At 54.5% G+C, this 21,740-nt stretch overlaps 2 protein-coding genes across 4 annotated transcripts in view; both read right to left on the bottom strand.

The window, feature by feature from the left end:
* ARAP1 (ArfGAP with RhoGAP domain, ankyrin repeat and PH domain 1) overlaps nucleotides 1-9,765 on the bottom strand; it is a 62,835-nt gene extending 53,070 nt beyond the window's left edge. The window contains exon 1 of the mRNA XM_061201298.1: nucleotides 9,696-9,765. The gene's annotated coding sequence lies outside the window, so the exon portion shown is untranslated. The remainder of the gene's footprint in view (nucleotides 1-9,695) is intronic.
* A 1,882-nt stretch (nucleotides 9,766-11,647) lies between these two features.
* STARD10 (StAR related lipid transfer domain containing 10) overlaps nucleotides 11,648-21,740 on the bottom strand; it is a 34,385-nt gene continuing 24,292 nt past the window's right edge. For all 3 annotated transcript variants that reach the window (XM_061201288.1, XM_061201291.1, XM_061201289.1), the window contains exons 3-7: nucleotides 15,650-15,797; nucleotides 14,925-15,028; nucleotides 14,164-14,281; nucleotides 12,299-12,351; nucleotides 11,648-12,068 (exon numbers count right to left, since the gene is read on the bottom strand). In XM_061201288.1, the coding sequence (XP_061057271.1) occupies nucleotides 11,823-12,068; nucleotides 12,299-12,351; nucleotides 14,164-14,281; nucleotides 14,925-15,028; nucleotides 15,650-15,797 (669 nt within the window). In that variant the 3' untranslated portion in view covers nucleotides 11,648-11,822. The remainder of the gene's footprint in view (nucleotides 12,069-12,298; nucleotides 12,352-14,163; nucleotides 14,282-14,924; nucleotides 15,029-15,649; nucleotides 15,798-21,740) is intronic.

The raw sequence follows: 21,740 nt of genomic DNA, 5'->3' as shown, positions 1-21,740 counted from the left end.
CACCAGAGGGGTTGAGGACAGCCCTGGCCTGATGGGGGAGGGGAAGGGAAGGCTGCTTGACTCCATCCTCTCTGAGGCAACTGGGCACCTGATGTGCCTGCCCACCCAGAAGGAGAGACTGGGGCTCCTCTGCACCCAGAACTAGCAGCCCAGGAGAACAGGGACCTGACACTGCCCTCTCCCTAGGCAGCCCCTGCAATGGAAAGCCAGTGATCAGCAGGACCCTCGCTGCTGGAACCTGAAAAGAGGAAGCTCCTGTGTTGGTGCGTGGAGGTGACCAGATGGGTGGGGCAGGGGCTGGAAAGGAAAGAGGGAGAGAGGGAGATGGGGGACCAGCCCCATAGGCTCTGGCCTCCAGTTTGATGTGGGACCTCAGCCTCCCCCAATCTATAACCAGACAACAGAAAGGAAAGACTCTCCTCTCTCGCTCACAGGGAACATTCTAACCCACTTATCTGACCCTGCCATCCCTGCTTAAAAAGACAAAAGGCCATGGTTATGGAGTGCTTCCCATCTACCAGGCGCTGTGCCAAACCTGCTACATGGTTTGTTTCATATAATCCTCATGACAATCTGGAAAGTGGATGGTTTTAGCCCGACTTTACAGATGAGGAAGAAACTGAGTCTCAGAGAGGTTCAGTAACTTGCCCAAGATCACACAGGAGCCCCTCCTTCCACTCCGTCTCCTCAGAGGGGAGAGTGTGGAGACCAGGAGCAGGGAAGTCAGGCAGGAGAGGGGAGGGAGGATGAGTGTGGGCTGAGAAGGGCCTTGAAGGCCACACTAAGACACTCAGCCTTACTGTCCAGACAAGAGGAAGCCATGAAGGGCAGCAGGGTACATGGGGCGGCAGGGAGGCAGGCAGACAGGGGTCCTACTGCTGTGAGACTTGAGAATTCACATAACTTCTCTGAGTCTCAGTTTCATCATCTGTATAATGGGCTTGTGGGGAATAAATGTATGCCTTCAAAACAGATCCCAGGGACTTTCCTGGTGGCGCAGTGGGTAAGAATCTGCCTGCCAATGCAGAAGACAGGGGTTTGATCCCTGGTCCGGGAAGATCCCACATGCCACGGAGCAACTAAGCCCGTGCGCCACAACTACTGAGCCTGCGCTCTAGAGCCTGTGAGCCACAACTACTGAGCCTGAGTGCCACAATTACTGAAGCCTGCGCACCTACAGCCCATGCTCTGCAACAAGAGAAGCCACTGCAATGAGAAGCCGGTGCACCACGACGAAGAGTAGCCCCCGCTCGCCGCAACTAGAGAAAGCCCACGCGCAGCAACGAAGACCCAACGCAGCCAAATATAAATAAATAAATAAGTAAATTAAAAAAAAAAACAAAAAACAGATCCCAACCTACCAGTTCTCACCCTCCAGTGACTTCCAACCTCCCTCAGAGTAAAGCCAAAGCCAGGACAAGGCCCGCCAGGCCTGCATGGTCTGTCCCTGCCTTGCTGTTATTCCAACCCACTCTGAGTGCTCCTGCCTCAGGGCTGGGCCCTGGACCTCCCTCTGCCTGAAATGCTCTTCCAGACACCTGCATGACTCACTCCCATACTTTTTCCAGCGCCTTCTCAAATGCACAGCACGGCCTTCCTTCCTGACCACTCTGCCTAAAGAAGTGTCCCCCATCCGTCCCTCTCTCCTGACCCCATGTCATTTTTCGACACCCCCCCTTATTTCTAGCAGACACTGTATTATATGTTTATTTGCTCATTGTCAGTCTCCTCAACCAGAGGACGGGGCACTGTCTCATTCATGGCTCTATCCCCAGTAGCTAGAAGTGTCTGGCCACTGGGGGCATGGATGAAAGGACGTCTACAGAGGCATGGCTCGCCCTGGTCAGGAGCTTGAGACAGGGCCCGTGACACGGGTAGGGTGAGGGACGATTGGGTGAGGCAAGTGCCAAGGTTCAAGGCTCATGTCCAGAGGTCTAGGAGCGAAAGCTTCAACTCTGAGACTCCTTGGCACCCTCCGTGGCTGGGCCTGCCCCTTCTCTCCACCTCTGTGGCTACCCCTGCCACTTCCTGCTGTGCTGGCCCGATAAACACTGCTGGGGGGGCCCTCACCCACACAGGGGAAGTCCTGTTCCCCGGAGCAGGTGAGAACCACCCCAGACTTCCAGAAATCTCTGAGACCAATCTCCCCCTCCCTGGCCTGCCTAACCCTTCCACGGCTCCCCATTACTCAGCGGGGCTCAAAGGGCCTCCACCCTCTAGGTCCCGCCACTTACTCCCCCTTTCCAGGTTCATTCCCTCCACTCTCACCGCTGGACACTTGACCTCCAGGACTTTGCTTATCATGTTCCCTCCGCCTGGAACATCTTTCTCTACCTTGCCCTTCGCGTTCAAGTGTCACCTGCTCTAGGCAGCAGTTTCTGACTCCCACGGTCACAGCCTGGGTCACACCGGTATGTCACTTATCTGTCGCTGTGTCACATATACAAACACATTCTTTCTCGCCCCAGCCTTGGCTGGATGCTCCCTGAAGGCAGGACCGGGGTCTGATTTCCCTGCATCCCCAGCTACCAGCCCAGGGTTGGCAGACAGTGAATATCTACTGCTTGAATGAAATCTCCCAATTTTACACGTGGAAAGCAAGGAGCCCAAGCAAGTGATGACTTGTCCAAGGTCACACTGCAATCAGTGGCCAAAGCGTGGCTAGAACCTGGCCTCTAGCCCCCCAGGACCAGGTGCCTCCCATTCTGCTCATGCCCACCAGTTACAGCTCCAGCCTCCTGCCTGCCAGACCCCAGCCCCGCCTTCTCCTAGCTCTCCACATGCCCAAGCACCTGCTCCTTAGGCATTTGGGGACCTCCTAATCCAATCCTCCCGCTTTCAGAAGGGGAAAGTGGGCCCCAGAAAGGGACAAGAACCCAACCAGGGCCACACGAGTCAGGACAGGACCCAGGCGCCCCAGCTTGAGCACCCCATCCCCTTCCTCTAGCCTATTCCTTGGAAGAACTATGAGGGGGAGGTCCCCTCAGGTGACCTCAGAGACACTGGAGTAACCCCCCATCTCCAAGTGGCTAGGCCAGCCCTGCATTGAGAAATGTGGGTTTTCAGGTCACAGGCAGTAAAGGCAGAGGAGTGTTTTGGTTCATGTCCTGGAACAGAACCACTAGAACCATTAGATACTCCCTGGATCTCTGGCCTCCCTAGACTTAGCTATCCATCTTTAGAGCTAAGAAGGAGACAGCAAGAGGAACAGCCCCAGTCTGAGGGAAAAGGTAGGACTTTAGCTGAGGCTCTGGCACCCCTTTACCAAGCAAGAGAGACTCCACCCCAAAGCTGTCCTGCTGTCATCTGGCAAAGCTCAGGGAGGCCCTTTCTCCCCATCAGGCTAGGGCCTCTGGAAACACACATTTTAGCTGCAGAACCACACCGCGGCCCGCTTGGGTGAAGGTCCCCACTCAAGTGGGTAAAAGCCTCACCCAGCTCACACATCAAGGGGTGCAGAGCCAGGTACCTCCTACCCCAACCCACTGGGACATGGAATGCTGGTCGTACCCAAACAAAGGCAAAAGCACGGGTCCTCCAAGGAGGTGTCTGGGCCTGAGAGCACACACATGCGCACACAGGAACACGCACGGTGCCCCCCCAGAGGGATGTGCAGCAGAAAGGAGTTCACCCAGCCAGGAAGTCTTCCAAGAGGAGGGCACTTCCCTCGTGGGGAGGAAACAGCCCTCTTTCCCATGAGGCAGCTCCCGCTCCCATGCCCAGGGCCCATTGAGGGCAACTGCTGTGCCCACAGGCCCACATGGGCACCGGAAGGACCTGGGGAGGCATTGTGAATTACTAGAAGGCCCTCAGCCAAGGTGCAGTCTCCCTGCCCCCTGAGGAGGGTCAGGGCCTCCCCTGGGGCTCCCGGGCCCAGGTCTCTGTCCACCACCCCTCAGAGTCCTTGAGCCTGGCTTTGACACTCCAAAGCTGGACCTGGGCCTGCTGAGCCACATTCCATGCCGGCCCTGAGAGGAACTGGTTCGCCCAGCAGTACGGCCCAGGCTTTGCTCTGTGACCCAGTCAGCCACCAGCCCTCCCTGGGCCTCCTCTCAATCCCATCCTGGCATCCAGGACAGCCCCACCCCCAACGAATGATGAGGAGGCCTGGCTCCTGTCTGCCTCCTCCCCACCTCCATTAAGTTGGCTATCTCTTCTGCTACCACCTAGTCCATTCCAGAACCTGGTTCTCAGATTTCTTGAAAGGTGTGTGTCAACTGGGTGTCTGCTGGGAGTGGTGGGTAGGTGCAAAGGGCATGAAGAGCCTCCCCCCGCACCACCACCAAGCAGCCCCAAGAAACTCTCCAGGCCTTGTCTGTCTGGCACCAGCTGGCCAAGGTGTGGCACAGGGCTCAGCCTCAACTCAGGATCCACGCAGCCCAACTGGAAGCTTTGCAGGTTCTTGGCACCTAGAATTTTGGAAATTTGGAAGCTGGGGATCTTTGGCACATAAAACCCTAGAATCCTTGATCCCCAATGCCCACCAGTCTCAAGACTCAGAATCCTAAAATCCCAGCTGCCCAATGTGGGGAGAGGGAGTGTGGGAGTGGAGAGGGATGGAGAAGCCCTTCCCCCGCCCCCCTTACCTGAGCTGTTTGGTTTCTGTCCTGACCTGTCCACACCTGGGGGCTGGGGGATGGGGATGTCCCAGGTGCTGCTGCTTCCTACTCCCTCCCTGAAGCTCCAGGGAAGCTGAGTCCATGACCAACCCAAGGCCTCTCACTGAACCAGAGGCTGGGGACAGACCATGAGCTCCTGACTCCAGGCCTGATTATAGGCAGAGTCCTGGACCCAGCATTATGGTGGGAAGGAGGGGAGGGAAGGAGAGAAGGGGATGCCCAGGGGCCGCACAGCGTCCTCTGGGGCGGGAAGGAAGGTGGCAGAGGAGACCCAGGCACCTGTGGGGCAGGGGAGCAATATGCAGCGGTAGCTTAGCCCTGCTACTGCTCCCCCTGTCCTAGGGCCTGACCCACCCCAGCACTGGCCTGGCCAGAAGGAGGGAGGGCGGGGCCAGGGTCCCCCAAAGGCCCTGGGAAGCTGAGATTCCAGGTGTGACCTCCAGTTCCCTGCCCTGGGAATGGGGACAGAGGAGTGGCTGTGAGAGGTCCCAATCCTCCTCTCCCTCCCCCTTGCCCTCACAATCTTTTGCTCTCACAACAATGAAAACAATGAGGAGGAGGAAGATTTTGCCACATTTCTCCCTCCCAGGGGGTGGGGGTGGGGGTGCTCTCTGACCCCTGAATCCTCCTCTGGACCCCACTGGCCATGAGCATCACACTCTTGACCACAGCTGGTCTCTGCTTCTTGGCCTCTTAGCTCTGCAACCATGTTCCCCAGGTTTGTTCGTTCAGTCACCGACACCCAGCTGTACCAAACCCCAGGCACTTTGAGAGGAATCAGGTTCCTGGTTTGGCCAGAGAGAAAGACTTGGACACTGTGACAAGGCAGGTGGGCAGTATCTGAAGGAAGCTCAGGGCTTCAGAGGCCCAGGAGGCCCTGACCAGGCAGGGAGGTAGAGTGCAGGCCTCAGAGCCCCCTGCCTGGGTGCCAGTCCCAGCTCTCCCTTTCCTCAGCTGAAAGACTCTAGGCAAGTCACTTAACTTCTACTGACCTCAGTCGCCTCAGCAGTAAAAAGGAGAACCACTGTACTCAACAAAGTCCAAACTGGACAGGACAGGACAAGAGCAGTGAGCAGGAGCTGCTCATCCTAGGGCTGGGCCCCTGGGGGCTAAGACTTGACAGCAGCCAGTCCAGCCTGCGAGCAGGCATCCCATCCCCACTGCGCGTCACCAGTAATGTCACCTGCCCAGGCGGCCCTCCCGTCCCTGCCTGCCACCCCGACTGGGAGTTCCCAGAGAAGGACAGGGTTTGGATCTTGTCTGCCTGCAGTGTCTCCCAGTGCTCAGGGTTCTCACTGTGAAGCTAGAGAAATTCAGACTCCCAGCTCTTCTATATAATAAATGATCTCAGGAAAACTACTAACTTCTCGAGGCCTCAGTTTCTTCATCTGTAAAAAGGTAACAGTGCCTACTCCATAGGACTATTGTTTCGGATTAAATGAAATCAGTACATAAAATGTTTAGCACAAGTGTCTGGCATGTAGTAAGCTTCCAAAAAACAGTAGCTACTGCTACTATTATTACTACTATTAAATAATAATTTTGTTATTGAATTGGTCACTTAACTCCACATCCCCTCCCAGCGACTCTGATTGTCTCAATGGTCTGGGACAGACGTCCTGTTTATGGGACAGAATCTTTTTTCCCTTCTGAACTATGTTCCAAACGATGAGACAGAGAGAAATTCCACAGGAAGGTCATGTAGAAGACCAGCCATGCACTGCCCTCCCTCCCCGCCACCCCAGGCCATCCCTGAACCTGAGGTCACCTGCCTTTTGGGGCTGAGACTGTCTTCTCCAGAACCCTGATTGGAATCTACAGGTCTGGGGGCCTGACAGTGGTGGGGGGGTGGAGGGGGGCTAGGTGGACAAGATGTCCTCTCTGATCAGGGCTGGGGATACTGGTGTTGAGTCCCTGAGCTCCACTGGGACTGTACTTGTAGGGGATCTCTGAGGGCCTCCCCACACCCTCCTGCTGTTCAGACCCTTGGTGCAGAGCCCCTTCCTGAAACATGAAGTGCCCCTCCATGCAGGGCTATGGAGGGGGAAGAGTCCAGCCTGACAGAGAGCAGAAGAGGGGGTGACAGGGGCCGCCCAAGGGACTGGACTCTGCTCCTAAGGGAGGGCCGGGTCTGCATGGCTGGGGTCACACTCTGCTCGAGGTTGCCTTGGCCACCACCCAGGGGAAAGCCCCTCACTGAGTGGGACCCTGGACTGAGCTCAGGGAGTGACGTCAGGCTGGGGGAGGGGAAATCAGGCCAAAGGAGGCAAACAAATGCCTGGGTCCTGATCCTGCCTCTACCACTTATTTGCCGTGATGCTGGGCAAGTTACTTAACCTCTCTGTGCCTCAGTTTCCTTATCTGTAGTATGGTGCCTAACTTCTAGGCTTGTTGGGAGGACGAAACTGGTTAACATACGTAGTAGTGCCCACAAAGGTGCTGTGTGCATGTTTGCTGGCGTCATTCTCGCTGATATTATTACTCAGCTCTCTCCAAGGCTGTTTCTTCCCCTGTCTTACTGGAGGATGACCCTTGTCTCACGGAATGATGTAAAGCTAAATAAAGTAACAAATGTGCAGTGTCAGGCACACCGTAGGTATTCAAATCAAGTAGAGGTCCCTCCCTTTCCCTTTCTTCTCCCCAAGAGGGACCAGACTAGGAGTCGGGTCAGTCCTGACCCCCACTAGGGCTTGCTGTGTGATCCTGGTCTGATCTCTGGTCCCTGGCCTCAGTCTCCTCATCTATGAAAAAAGCTTCTGGGCCAAGTGATCTCTGTCCATGGCCATATCTGCTTCAGCCTCCCTCCCACCTCCATTCCCTCCTTTCCTTCTCCATTTCCAATTCATGTCCTACTGCACCCCCTCCTGCTGCAACAGAACCCTTGGGACCCTAAAGTGGGGTGGAGGGGACAGCTGGTGGGCAAGGGGTACCAGCCTTCAAGCAGTCCAGGGCCCCTCTCAGGCCCCCAAGGGTTAAGATCCAGAGTGAAGGGCGGGGGGCCAGGGTCAGTGCTGGACAGACGGGCCTGCAGCCCAGGCCCTGCAGCCCAGGTCCTGCCTCCCCTCCCCCCATCCTGGGAACAGAGGCCACTTGTTTGGGCATCAGCTGGCTGGCTTTGAGCTTGGCCAAAGGGAGAGTGGGGTGGGGAGGGGAGAGGGCCCCCGGAGAGTGGAGGGGACTCCCCTCTGTCCTAGGGCTTTGTACTAGTCTAGTCCACAACTAGCCCTTAGGACTCTCAGAGGCCCCTTACCCCTCTGAAGTGACCCCTTCCCCCCAGGTTCTCCCTTTTCTTCATTCAAACACTCACTGCTGGGGGAAGGAATTAGACTCAGACAGGCCCAATTCTTGCTCCAGCAGAGTCTCTCTTTGGAGCATGGGGCCAGGGCTTATCACCCAACCCAGCAGATGGCGAAATGGAGAGGTTTGGGAACTTCCAGAGTCACGTAGTGTTTGGTGGCTGCACAGGGACTGTCCCAGGTCCCAGTCATCCCCACGGCTCTGCAGTCCCCTTCCCCACAGAGCTCCAAGGAGACCCTTCCTAAGTTGTGCCCTACACAGCACTGAAAGGCTAGGCAGGAGAAGGCCCACCTCTTAAGTCCCAAAGGACCTGGGAGGTTTGGAAGAGGAGAAAACTTCTGTAGGATAGAGGGGAGGACAAGCAACCTGCACAAAGGGCTGAGGCATGATGTGTGGAAAGGCATGGCTGGAGTCCAAGAGACGATGGGGGTGAGGCTGGGGCTGACTGGGGAGGCCTGAATGCCCCAACGAAGCCTGGGAGCAATCTGCCCACTTCCACCTCACAGTTGTCAGGACTCTGCCTGGGACAACCCCCTCTTGCCCTATTCCAGTGAGCAAGCAGCAAATGGGAAGACAGGCTTCCCCAAGCCAGGGTCTGGACAACCCTCAACCAGCCACGGGACCGGGGGATTGGTTCTCTCTACACTCAACCCCTGCTACCCATTCCAGCCACTTCCATCTCCTTGCCATTCCTCAAACACACCATGCAAGTTCCTGCCTCTGCACAAGCTGTGCCCTCCTCTGAGGGTCCTTATCCTTGTGAATTACCACTTAACTGCCAAGGCCCATTCCAACCATCTCCTCCTTCCTGAGCCTCCAAGAGTCCCAGTGCCTGATTCCATCCCAGTACCTGTCTGCACCTGTCTTCTGACTCCGCAGGGCTCCTTCTACCCTGTAATGAGCTTGCTGGGAGGTCTCTCCTAGCCTGGACACTCTGCTCTCCGAGGACAGGTATCCTGGGTGTCTCTGTCTGGACCCTGCTCGGCAAACAGTCAAATCCTTCTCTGAGTACCTCCATATATCTGTCCAACCCTGCAGCCCTGGGGATTGGGGAAGGCTCCCCAGGACAGGAGCTTGGGGGAGTGAGGGTGCATATGCCAGATACCGACCAGAGTTCCCCAGCACTAAAAACCACCCCTCGAGATCTGGGACCAAAGGCCCACCCCATGCCCTCAGGCTGCACTCGGAGTCTGCTCTCTCCAGCCCAATAACCCACTCCCGGCTTGACCCCATTCAGTGAACACACACCTCCTTCTTTTTCCAGCAACTGGGCCAGGTAGGGGCTCTTGGGAAGCCATGCCCCCATTTACTGGTGGGGAATTGAGGCGCAGAGCCCGGAAGTAGTCTGCCCAAGATCAGTGGAGCCCCAGGTCCAGCGCATAAGGTCATAAGAACTTGCAGACCGGTAAGGGTCTCCGCAGTCAACGAAGTGGGTGGGAGCCTTCATGTCACAGATGAGAAAATCAAGGTGCCCGAGGGCGGGTTGGCTCCGGAACCTCGGAGACTTCACGCCTAAGGGCTAAAGGGTGGAAGCCCCCTGTCCCGCCGGTTCGCCCTCCTTCCCTACCGTCTCTAGCCCGACCGCGCATCCTCCGGAGGCGACCCCATCACCACCACCAGTCAGAACAGACGACGTGACCCAGAGAAACGCCCGCGGAAGTAGTCGCCGGGCGCAGAGTCGCCGCGCGGCCTCGGCGTTCCCTTCTGCGGAATGGGGAAACTCCGGGCCACACCTGGCCAAGGGGCAGCGGACGGAGAGGCCCCGGCAGCCGCACTGACCTGTGAGCGAAGACTCCACGCGGGGACGCGGGGACCCGGGATCCCGGGGCCACCACTGACGCCGGTGTAGCCAACTCGCGGCCGCAGACCGGGCGCGCCCACCCTGCCGGGCGCTTCCGCCCGCCCCACGTGACGCCCCAGGGAGGGGAGGACGGAGAAGGGGGCAGGGACACGCCCCCTTCCCAGGGACACGCCCCCTTCCCGGCCACGCCTAGTCACGGTCTTCGAGTCCTCTGGCCTGGCCCGCCTTGCGGGCAGGTTGATCTTTAAGTCTCTCCTGTCCCTCTCGCTGCTCACAGGTCCGTCTCCGTCTCCTGAGGCTCCGGTCTACCTCCACCACCCCCGCCCTCTGAGTCTTCATCTCTTCCTGAGTCTCTCTGCCTCTTGACGCCCCTCTCCCTGGGAGGGACAAGGCACAAACCGCCCCACCCACAGAGCGGAAAGGGGCAGTTGGAAGCTGGAAGACCAAAGTCCCTGACCTCCTCCTCCAGGAAGTCCTTACCCACTTCATTCTTCGAAAATATCCTACTTTTCTCCCTGGACCCACATCTCTCAGGAGCAGGGTGGTGGGGAAGATTCTAGTCAGAGGACCCAAGGATTCCTTGGCTTTATAAAGGCTGCAGCCTGAGGTCCTGGCTGCCAGGCAACTTCCCTGGCCTAGAGAATGGGAGATTTCCACCCATCCTGCCAGCATACACACAGATGAGGGTCGAGGGTCTGGGGTTTGGCAGGCATTCCCAGGTCCTATGTCCAGGGCTGAGATTGGGCGTCATTAATTTGAGCACCTACTACATGCCAAGCCCAGTGCTGGGCAACTTATTCCTTTTATCTCAATCTGCCTGAAGGTGAAAAATCATCACCCCAGGATATAGATTAGGAAATAAGGCTCCAAAGAAGTTCCAGGGCTTGCCCGAAGTTACAAAGCCAGTATTGGGTAAACTGGCCAAGTCTTGGTGAGTTACAGAATGTCCTGCCTACCCCTACTGGACATTCACCCTGCCCCTCTAGGAAAAAGTAGACTCCAAGTGTCTTCCTGACAGGCAAATTTAAGTCGCTTCCCAGGAGAGGGTAAGGCCAGACCTTGGGGAGAACTTCCGGCTCAAAATTCTTATGGGGTACAAAAACACTGGAGAGGGGTGGAGCACCAGGCCCTCCTCCCGACCTGATAGCAGGGGTGACCCTCAGGCAGCAGAGGGCACCTGTGGGCTACAGAGAACAGGAGAGGCCCAGGCAACCCTCTAGACTTCAAAGCCTAGACATCAAAGCAGCCAGGTGGAACACAGGATCAGGGAACTGGCATCTGACCACTGGCAAGGGGTTGGAGGCCCCACCCTTTCTGTTAACACAGGCCTGAGGTCTTCTAAATGATCTAGGGAGGGCTCAAATCACAGGGCCTGGTCCCTCCACTGCACTGGAGTCTGATGACACTCACCTCAACCCCCAAACTCCCTGCAGAACATGCTGCCCCAACCTAAGCTCTGAGGCCCACAGCGCTGTGGTCTGAGGCCCAAGGACCTCTCCCCCTCCTTCTGTCACAACTGGAGAGTGTCAGACCCCCGGTCCATAGGTTGGACCCAGGGGGCCTTAGGCTGAAGGTCTTACAATAGAACCCACTCTCTGACCCCTGACCCCAGGCCTCTGGCCAGACCTGCTCCTTCTTTTAGAGCAGTGAAAGGTAGCCAAATAGCCTGCAGTGAATGGCCGAATGAACACACAACAAGGACAGGTGGATGGATGAAAAGTGAACTAATGAATGGATGCAAGGATAATGAACACACCAGGGACAGGAGGGGGTGTGTTCCGAGCTACACATCGGGAAATGAGGGGATATCTAAAGGAGCAAAGTCCAGGTGATCAATAATAAAACTAACAAAATGAACTGTAGAATAGAGGGACCGAGGGCGGCGCCTGTGCCCTGAGCAAGTGGGAAGCAGGCACAGTGATGAGCCGGCTGAGTCTGTGGGACCGTTTATTGGGGCTGTGTGCAGCCACGCCGCAGCGCCAGCCTGGGCCGGAGCCCAGCGTCCCCAGGAGGCGCAAGCAATGGGGGAGGGGAGAAAGCGCGGGAGGATCCGCCACCCCTGGGCTCCGCCCCGTCTTGTCTAGGTCCCTGCCGTGGTGCCGTGCTCAGGTGAGCGAAGTGTCATCATCACTGCCCTCGCCGCCCGCGCTGCCCATGCGCTCCTCCCGGCTCTCTGCCACCGCACTCTCGTCGATGTTCTCCAGCGAGTCCGCGTGCTGCACAGACAGCTCCGACAGCGCCAGGCTCGGCAACGGGCTCTGCTCTGGGTGTAGCCACGGCTTGAAGTGCGGTTGATGCTTCTGCTTCCACTCAGGGTATTTGACGCACGCCTTGTACATCTTCTTCATGGCCTGCGGAGCCGCCGCACCGCCGAGTAAGGGGTGAGCGGGGAGCGGACTGTCTTCACCACATCCCCTCCCGCGCCCTCCAGCGGCTCAGTCCGCATCTCCCAGGATCCTGACTCTTGATCCAGTTTTCATAACTCCGCCCCTCAGCCCTAGCTCCGCCCCCTGACTCCACCCCCTCATCCTGGAACCCTCTCCCCCAACCTCCACACCCGCAAAGTCCCAAGGCCACTCACCTTGGGAGCCAGGAACTGAGAAGATTTATTCACCACCCACTTGGGTAAGGAGCCTATGAGGGCAGGAATGGGTAGTGAGGAGAAAAGGGAAGCAGCAACCTCAGGGAACCAGCCCCCCACAAACACACATACCACCCCCCTCACTCCAGCCTGGGGCTTCCAGGGAGGACACGCTCGTCTCCTTAGGGAGGGGGCGCTGTGAGGCAAGTCCTGTAAGACTTCATCATCTTCACCCCCTCTTTCTACCTCAGACCATGGTCCTCAGGCTCATCTCTGTTAACCCCCCACCTCCACCACCCCCTGCCTCTGCCCTCTGCTGAGCCCAAGGGCTACACAAAAGAAAACCACAGGGTCCTAGGTGACCACAGGCAACACCTGGGTTGAAATCCTGGCCAGTCGAGCTCTCACCTGCTGCCTCCCCTCTACTCACACTGACCTCCCTTTTCTCATACCCAGTCCCTCTACCTTGAACGGCCCTGGTGCTCATCCGCTGCTCTGCCTGTCCTTCCAAGCCCCCTGGCCCAGGAAGCCTAGCTGCTACATAGACCTCTTGGCTAAGCACTCCAGCCTGGCCTGACCTAGAATCCACAGCCCAGCTCTACACCCTGTCTGATTCCCAAGTGTCTGCTCTGCCTCTGACACACAATAAACTCACTCAGTGAGGTGCTGGGGAGCTCTGGGCCTGGGCCCGTGGGCCCTCGGTGGTGCTGGGGGCATACCCAGGCAAAGATGCTCAAGGCTTACCCCTCCTCTAGTCATTCATCCATTCCTTCACTCACTCCACATTCACTCAGTGATACCCACCCTGGACCAGCCCTGGGGACTGAGAGAGGAACTCACTGTCTGGGGGGCCCCAACAGTATGCCAAGTACTCTGCTAGAGGGGGATGGGTCCACAGGGCAGGGAGCCAGCGACTCCTCTGGGTATCAGGGATAGAGGTGGTGAAGCAGCCCTGGAGGGATGAGTAAGGGCAGAGAGGTGTTTCTAGGCCGAGGGAAAGGGCTGCTTAGATAGGTAGGAAGGTGTAAGCTATGAGGAGGGACTGGGAAACCCGGGCAGGGGGCTTGGACTTTACTCTGAGGGCAATGGAAAGTCACAAAAGGACTTTAAGCAGAAGAGAGTCACAAGGAAATAAGTCCTTTGGAAAAATTCCTCTGGTAGCTGTATGGACAGACAAGGTCACTGAGTATGGAAAGAAATGACAGATTCAGGAGCTATTTAGGAGGTAAAATCAATAATAATTAGTGACTAGATTTGGGAGCTGAGAAGAGGGGACCCCAGACAACCACCGGGTTTTTGGCATGAGTGACTAGAGGTAAGAGACTTAGGAGAAGGGGAAAGTTAGGAGGGGAGACAGTAAGTTCAGCATTGGACACAGGGAGCCTCAGGTCCTAAGAGACACCCTGAGGGACACGTCCAAGAGGCCAATGGCCACGGGGATCTGGATCTCAGCAAAGAGAGACATGTGGTCAACCTAGCCACAGAAGCCTGGGGAGTAGCTGAGCCCCCCCAAGGGAAAAAGGACTGGGGCCTAGGAAACCCAGACCTCCAGGATGGAAGCCAACAAGACAGAGTGGGAGCAGCCAGTGAGCAGGGAGCAAGACAGAGCATGGGGGAGTGGGAGTCCAGGAAGACAGCTGTAAGCTTCGTCATGGAGCAGTGGCTACCACCTTGGCCCTTGCTTTTCAAACCACTGTAAAGTCTCAAACTTTGGTTCAAAGAATGTTGTGGGCGCAGATGCCCCAAAATACAAAACACCTCCTAACAGAGGCCCTTCTGGATCCCAGTAGATCAAGTAGATCAAGCCCCATCCCCTGCGGTATAAGGAAGGATCCCATGACGGGCTTCCAGGGCCAAGCCCTCACCTTTGGGGTCCACCTGAGCCAGGTAGGTGATGACGCAGCTCTTGGGCCCCGTGCTCTGGATGAGATAGCCCGTCTGGATGGACACAGCTCGGACCAAGTCTTTCCGAGGTGGGTATTTCTGGGAATGGAAGGCACAGGGAGGTGAGACTCAAGGTGTGGGAAAAGAAGGTGTCTTTGTAAGTACACTTAACACACACACAGAGTTGGTTCACATCCCCTGGCATCCACTCCAGGCCAGGCCTGATATTGGGGTGAGGAAAAAGGGAGAAGTCAGGAGTCATCCTTGCCCCTCTTAAGCTTCCCCTGTTCCCCTCCAGAAAGACCCAAGTCTGGGGTCAGGGTTCATGAGCAAACACATGGGCGCGCATGAGCGTGCGCACACACGCACACACACACACACCCTTGCCCAAGCCAGCTGCACCTGCCTGTCCTGCCTGCCATGGAGACCCAGACTCAGGGAAGGTCAGAGGACCCTACCTCTCACCTCTTGCTCCCCCTATCCCAGCCAGTCCATCCCACCCACTTGTCCACAGTGATGGCCCACACCGCCCTCTCATCTGCTTGAAAGCCCCAGCAGGAAGACAGGAACCATTATTCTCACTGTATAGGAAGGAAACAGGGACAGAAGGCTTCATGCCTGGCCTGAAGTCACAGAAAAGTCCTGGTAGCAGCCAGGGTCCTCTCCCTGGGCTAGGCCTGCTGGCCCAGCCCTACCTGGTACTTTCCCCTGCCCACCCAGCAGGGAAGGCAGGTTGACTCACAGGATGTTTGACTGAGTAGTTCATAATGATGTAATCAGTGCCCATGGGAAGCCAGGAGCGGAGGGTGATGACATCACGATTCTTCAGGGGCTTTGGGCACCTCCCTGTAGAGGACAAGGGACAGTTCAGCCAGACCACTGGCCTGCCTGACTGAAAGGGTGTGGCAAAGCCCAGAGACATAGGGATGCCTGGTTAACTGCCAGCTCCCCCTGGTCCAAACAGGTACCCCACCACCACCACCAGACCTAGTTTCTGGAACTAGCAAAGAGACAGAACAGAACTCTTTCCCCTCCTGTATCCAGCCATCCCTGCTCCTCACAACCTCACACAGCCCTTACCTTGCTGGCCTGATCTGTTTGTATATGTGAATGTGAGTGTATGAGAAAACAGTGGTATTACTGTGAGTGTGTCCATGAAATGTGTGACTGTGAGTAGGTGGCATGTGGCTGTGGGTTTTGTACATGACTGTGCATGTGTGTTTGTGTGGAATGTGTATACTTGAACATGGGAGTACATATGTGTTTGTGAGTGCACATGTATGTGTGCTCAAGTGTCTGGGAGTGGATAGGGATTCAGGGAGGGCAGCCCTACATCTCTGCACTCAGGTCTCTGAGCAGCCTGGCCATGGGAGTGACCCCAAGGATGGAAGGTGGGAGGAGGAGGCTGGGCTGGAGGCCTGGATGGAGGTGGAGGGGGCTGGGATCGGCGTGCTCGCGTCTGCTCACAAGAATAATAGCCCACATCAGCGTTGACTGTCAAGCGGGCAATGTCAAAAGTTTCAATGACATTGCTGTCCCACTTCTTTCGGTATTCAATGTCATGTAGGACGTCGTAGAGCGTCTCTGCTGGCACATCACGGCACTCCATCCGGCACTGCAGACAGACACATGGGTTGTCAGGGTCACACAGGGCTCAAAGTCCTGGTTAGGGGATGGGAGGGCAGATAGGCAAGGAGGGAGGAGGAGAAGGAGGACAGGGAGGAACAGTGACCTCTGAAGCCAGCATGGGCTCACCTCTTGCCATGAGCCCTGTCCAGCCCTCCCAGAAGCCACCTGTGCCAGGAAAAAGCCCCTGCATCCAGAGACTATCTCCCCCATCTCAGCCCCCACCAAACCTCCCCATTCATCCCAGTCTCCTCTAGGAAGTCTTCCTGAATTACCCAGCCAACTTTCTGGACTGCCATACACTGAATCTCTTTATCGGTGCCCTCCAGGTCCCTGAACTTCATGGGCAGAGGTTCAGTCGATTCAGTAGAGAGCCTGGTATGAGTACATGTTAAATGAAATGAAAGCATGAATGAACAAACAAATGCCTAAATGGATGATGTCTTTCCTCCATGGTACTTATCACCTGGTACTTATCACCATTTGCCCTTTTTTTCTTTTTTCCGCCATCCAACAAACATCTTTGTTTTTTGTTTGGTTTGGTTTGGTTTGGTTTTGGGTTTTGTTTTGTTTTGTTTTTGGCCATGCCATGCAGCATGTGGGATCTTAGTTCACCGATCAGGGATCTAACCCATGCCCCCTTCAGTGGAAGCACAGGAGTCCTAACCACTGGACTGCAGGGAATTCCCCCAACAAACATCTTTGGATTTCTTATTATTTATCAGCCTTGTTCTCAAAGAGCTTTCCATCTAGGGGAGAAAAGAGCCGAGGACACTTTTTGTTTTTTATTTAACCCCCACAATAACTCTACCAGACAAGAAATCCAAAGAGGAACTTAACGCTCAGAGAGGTTAAGGAACTTGCCCACGGTCACTCAGCTGGTAAGTAGCAAAGCTGGGATTTAACCTAGATCACGTGTCTGGAAAGCAAATAAAAACAGAACCAGGTTTTACTAGATTTACACTCAGCAAGATGAAACTCAGTCCATATCCTTGTTCTGTGATTTTTTTTCACCCGAAAACCCAAACCCCAGGATCAAGTTCCCCTCAGCAAATGGACAAGTTCTACTGTGTAGTTTAAAAAGGTTTCCCAGAACTGGGTGTTCAGACGGTGCCAAGGGAACCACACATTACTTTCTACTAAAAAGTAAATACATGCAACCATATGAGGGAGGGGTCACATCACCTTTCCCCTAATCTTGGGTTAGGCCCTGGCACCACTAATGGTGATGAGAGGACACAGGAAGGACACTACCCATTGGGTATTCTAGGCACCAGTGAACTCCTCAAGCCCTGGATATGCTTCACTCAACAGAAAATACAATGGACAGAGGAACAAGTTAAGTGTCACCATAAGAATACAAGACAAAGCCAGATGGTGAGACATTCTGCAGGGCTACTAGTCCAGTCTCTTCTACAGGTCAATGTCATAAGGAAGGAACTAGGCTAGACTAAGACTTATAGGACAAATAACCAGATAGAAAGTGTGGTCCTGGATTACATACTGGCTTGGACACAACAGCTATAAGGACATATTTGGGACAATAGGAGAAATATGAATATGATCTGAGTGTTAGTTAGATGTGCTGAAAATTTACTGAAACAAAATGGTGGAGATTGCTGCCTGAAGAAAAGCAAGTTACAAAATGGAATGCATGATATAATCTCATTTTGGGGGAAAAATATATGCACAGAAAAGGCCTGGGAAGCACAATCACTAAGGTGTTAACAGTGGCAATCTATAAATGATGAGCATATAATAGCTTTATTTTCTTTTTGCTGTCTGTATTTCTAATTTTCTAAAATATATAGTACTACTTCTGCAATAATGAAAAAAAATTAAATAAAAATGTTTCCCAGGGGCTTCCTTGGTGGCGCAGTGGTTAAGAATCCGCCTGCCAATGCAGGGGACACGGGTTCGAGCCCTGGTCCGGGAAGATCCCACATGCCGTGGAGCAACTAAGCCCGTGCGCCACAACTACTGAGCCTGCGCTCTAGATCCCGCGAGCCAAAACTACTGAGCCCATGTGCCACAACTACTGAAGCCCGCGCACCTAGAGCTGGTGCTCCGCAACAAGAGAAGCCACCGCAGTGAGAAGCCCACGCACCGCAGCAAGGAGTGGCCCCCGCTCGCCACAACTAGAGAAATACCGCGCACAGCAACAAAGACCCAGTGCAGCCAAAAAAAAAAAAAAAAAAAAAAAAAATGTTTCCCAGAGATACTGAGAGGTGCGCTCACCACAAGCACTATCCTAAGGGCTTTCTACACATTACCACATTTTATTCCTACAGCAACACTCTGAGGGATTAGCCCCATTTTAGTTAAGAAAACTAAAGTTCAAGGACAGCTCCAGCCTGCAAAAACTCATTGTGTGTCATCCTCCCTCCCTGCCCTCTGCTCTTCTGCTCCACCAGGTGGTATGACTAGATCCAGTCATTTCATCAGCTTCAGCTCTGTGCAGAGCACAGAAGAGTCAGAGATGAATCTGAGGCCTGTCCTTCAGAGGCTTCCAGTTGAGAGAGGAGACCAACTTGGAAATGGGGAGGTGCCCAAACTGCCCACTGGGGCACAGAGGAGGTGGTCAGCTGTGTGCGGTGAGGCATGTGGGGAATCAGTCTTCATGGAGAAGCTCAGCATGGAAGGTAGGCATCTAGCAAGTGGCCCTGGCAGAGAGAACAGTGTGGCCTGTAGGGAAGCTGAATGAGTTCCATCTGCTCCAGTGCCCATGGTGTGCTGCAGCCTAATACTCAAAGGTCCTGCTTCCAGGTCTTCTTGGAGAAATGCATAATTCCAGGGCTAAGTCGGAGTAAGTATAAGATGTACCTGGAACATCTCACTGTGCCAGAAAGTAAGGACAACGTACTTACAGAATGATAGGGACCTTGCCCAGCAGACACAGGAGCCAGTGTGAAGGGCTCCTACTGGTTCCATGACCAACTCATCAGGGTTTGCCAGTTTAGCGCTGGAAGTCCGTATCCCGGGAAATCCCTCAGTCCCAGGCACACAGGACAGCTGGTCCCCTACCATGGGCTAAAGCTGGGCCAACTCATGTATTAAAATAAATAATGATAGTAACAGATTATATTCCACTGAATAAAATAGGAAACCAAAGTATATACAGGTATGAATAAATAAATTTAATGTTTAATGAGGAATAGGGTATTTATATAGTTTCAAAGTACCTTCCCATCAAATCAGTAACTTCACATTGCCTGGCAGATACCACCTTAATCAAGTGATCAAAGTGAACATCATTAGTGATAGGACAAGTTACAACTGGATGTTTCCTGATAGGATGCAATGAAAAGAATACAGGTACCACTTATGTGGTATTTCTGCCAAAGATGCATGATCTAAATCTAATCATAAGGAATATCAGACAAGCCCAAAATGAAGGACTTTTACAAAATATCTGGCCTCTAAGTGTCAGGGTCATGAAAGTCAGTGAAAGACTCAGGAACTATATCAGACTGAGAGAGACTAATGAAACATGAGTGAATGAATAAATGAGTGACTGAACAAAGTGATGAGAAGGATAGGATGGAGAAGACGGCAGAGGCCAGATCTGGCATCATCAGGAGCATACAGACAAACTTCCACTGTGCAGCGACATTGAGGTCTGGGTGTTGCACCTGACATTCAACTCACACACTCACTCTTCACCCCCCTGGTGAGCTGTGCTGCAAAACAGAAAGCTGAGGCTCAGGAGAGGAAGCAACCTGTCCAAATCATACGGCAAGAAAGCAGCAGAACTTCAAAACCGGATCTTCCAATACTCTTAACCATGAAGGAGCACTCAAGTGTGGCTTCTGAGGAAACCAGAACTTCTCTAAATCCAAGTATGGAAGCTGGTTTGGCTTTGCAAGTCCTCCAACGTGTTATTCCAGACAGTGACTGTATGAAGGAGTAGTGACAACAGAATTATGCTTTGTAGGTTAGAATCCAACCTGGGGATTCCTCTTCCCTCAGGCCAGCCTTGGTGCTCCCAGGGCAAGCTGCACCCACGGCTGGGTGCACACTGAGAAAGGCCTACACTGCCCAGACTGCCTCTTCTCCCTCTGGACTTCTGTGGCTTCAGGACCAGGGGCCTCCCTCTGAGACAGCAGGCAGTGGGAGGAGCACGCAGAGCCACAAGACAGACCAGGCACTGAGTTGAGCATAAACTCTGCGTAACATTTTATCTTTAAGATAAAGAAGGAAACTTCAAAGGGTTCCCAAGCTCACGGCAGGCTCTTGGGGAGGAAGGTCAGCTGTGGGGCCTGCTGGGAAGGGGAGAACTCAGGCTGTGGAGGCAGCGCTGCAGGTGAGGAAACCAAGGCGGTCCAGGTGGCCAGTCTGGCTTTGGGCCCGGCTCTTTCCACAGCCCCCAGGAGGCTGTGCGCATGAGCCAAGAGGGGTAAATTACATTCAGCATTGTTCCTGTGCGCAGCTGCAGCCGCCACATGGGCAAGGTAATTCTAAGAGGCTTCTGGAGGGACGAGTAGGGGTAGAGGTGAGTCACTGGAGAGCACCTGGTGGGCGGGGCTGTGACCAGAATCCACAGCCATTGGGCCCTGTGCAAGTCACTCACTTTGGCTGGACGCTTGGGAGCTCCTCCTGGAAACCAGAACTGAATGGGAGGCAGTGCCGGGGTTGCTCAGCCAAGGAGCAGGCCATGCTTGGCTGCAAAGCCCTTAAGCCCTGGTTTACAGCAGGAAGTCTCACATTCAGCCATTTTACAGCTGAGAAAACTGAGGCCCAGAGGGAGCAGGTGACACCAGAGAAATTAGACTGTGTACCCCCTACACTCCACTCTCTCCAAACCCCATGAGGTAGAGAACTGGGATTGCCCAGAACCCCATAGAGCCATGGTTGGAAGGGAATGGACAAGCAAGGAAGGCCATCAGGGGTGACTCCTGCAGGCTTTGAGTCTGGCAATCCCAGGTTCCAATTCCAGTTCCTCCCCTTAGGCACAAGATTTAACTCACCTGAGTCTTTGTTTCCTCATGTGAAAAATGGGGATAATAAAAGTACCTATCTCAGGGCTTCCCTGGTGGCGCAGTGGTTAAGAATCTGCCTACCAATTCAGGGGACACGGGTTCAAGCTCTGGTCCACGAAGATCCCACATGCCGTGGAGCAACTAAGCCCATGCGCCACAACTACTGAGCCCGTGTGCTACAACTACTGAAGCCCGCACGCCTAGAGCCCTGCTCCACAACAAGAGAAGCCACCGCAGTGAGAAGCCCGCGTACCGCAACGAAGAGTAGCCCCTGCTCACCACAACTAGAGAAAGCCTGCACGCAGCAATGAAGGCCCAATGCAGCCAAAAATAAATAAATTAAATAAATAAATTAAAAATTTAAAAAAGTACCTATCTCATGGGGACGTTGTGATTAAATTAAATGAGATAATGTATGCAATATGCCTGGCACATAGATACCCCCAAAACAGTAGCTGTTATTACTTAAGCAGGCTTCCACAAGCAGCCACGCACCCTTCCACAGGGCTAGGACCAGGTCGTGTTTGCATGTGCCTCCTTACATTCTGGGCCCCAGGTGCCTCTCTTGCCTCACCTGGCCCTGCCTTTCCGTCCATCCATTCACTACTGCCCGGAGTCGGCTGTGTGCAAGGGCTGCAACTGGGCAGCAGGGAACTGAGAAGTGAACCAGACTTGGGCCCTGCCCTAAAGAGGGCCCATCAAGTGCGCAGTGGGAGAGATGGAGACATAAAATCTCACTAGAGAATGAGCTGGGTTGGGGCGGGGGCATGGGAACTGTGGGATCAGAGGGCAACTGAACCTAAAAGAAGTTGAATTGCTGAAAGGGGAGAGAGGGCATTTCAGGCAGAGAGACAGGGGGGTGCAAAAGCCTGGAGGCTTAAATAAATAAGTACAGAGCAGGGTCAGTGCCCTAGCAGTGTCTCACTCTACCCTCCTCCTCTCTCCCACCCCTT

The sequence above is a fragment of the Eubalaena glacialis genome, chromosome 10 (genome assembly GCF_028564815.1).
Source record: "Eubalaena glacialis isolate mEubGla1 chromosome 10, mEubGla1.1.hap2.+ XY, whole genome shotgun sequence".
In the NCBI taxonomy this organism is placed as follows: domain Eukaryota; kingdom Metazoa; phylum Chordata; class Mammalia; order Artiodactyla; family Balaenidae; genus Eubalaena; species Eubalaena glacialis.
The sequence above is the reverse complement of the archived record's forward strand: the minus strand, read 5'-3'. Positions and strand labels throughout refer to the sequence as shown.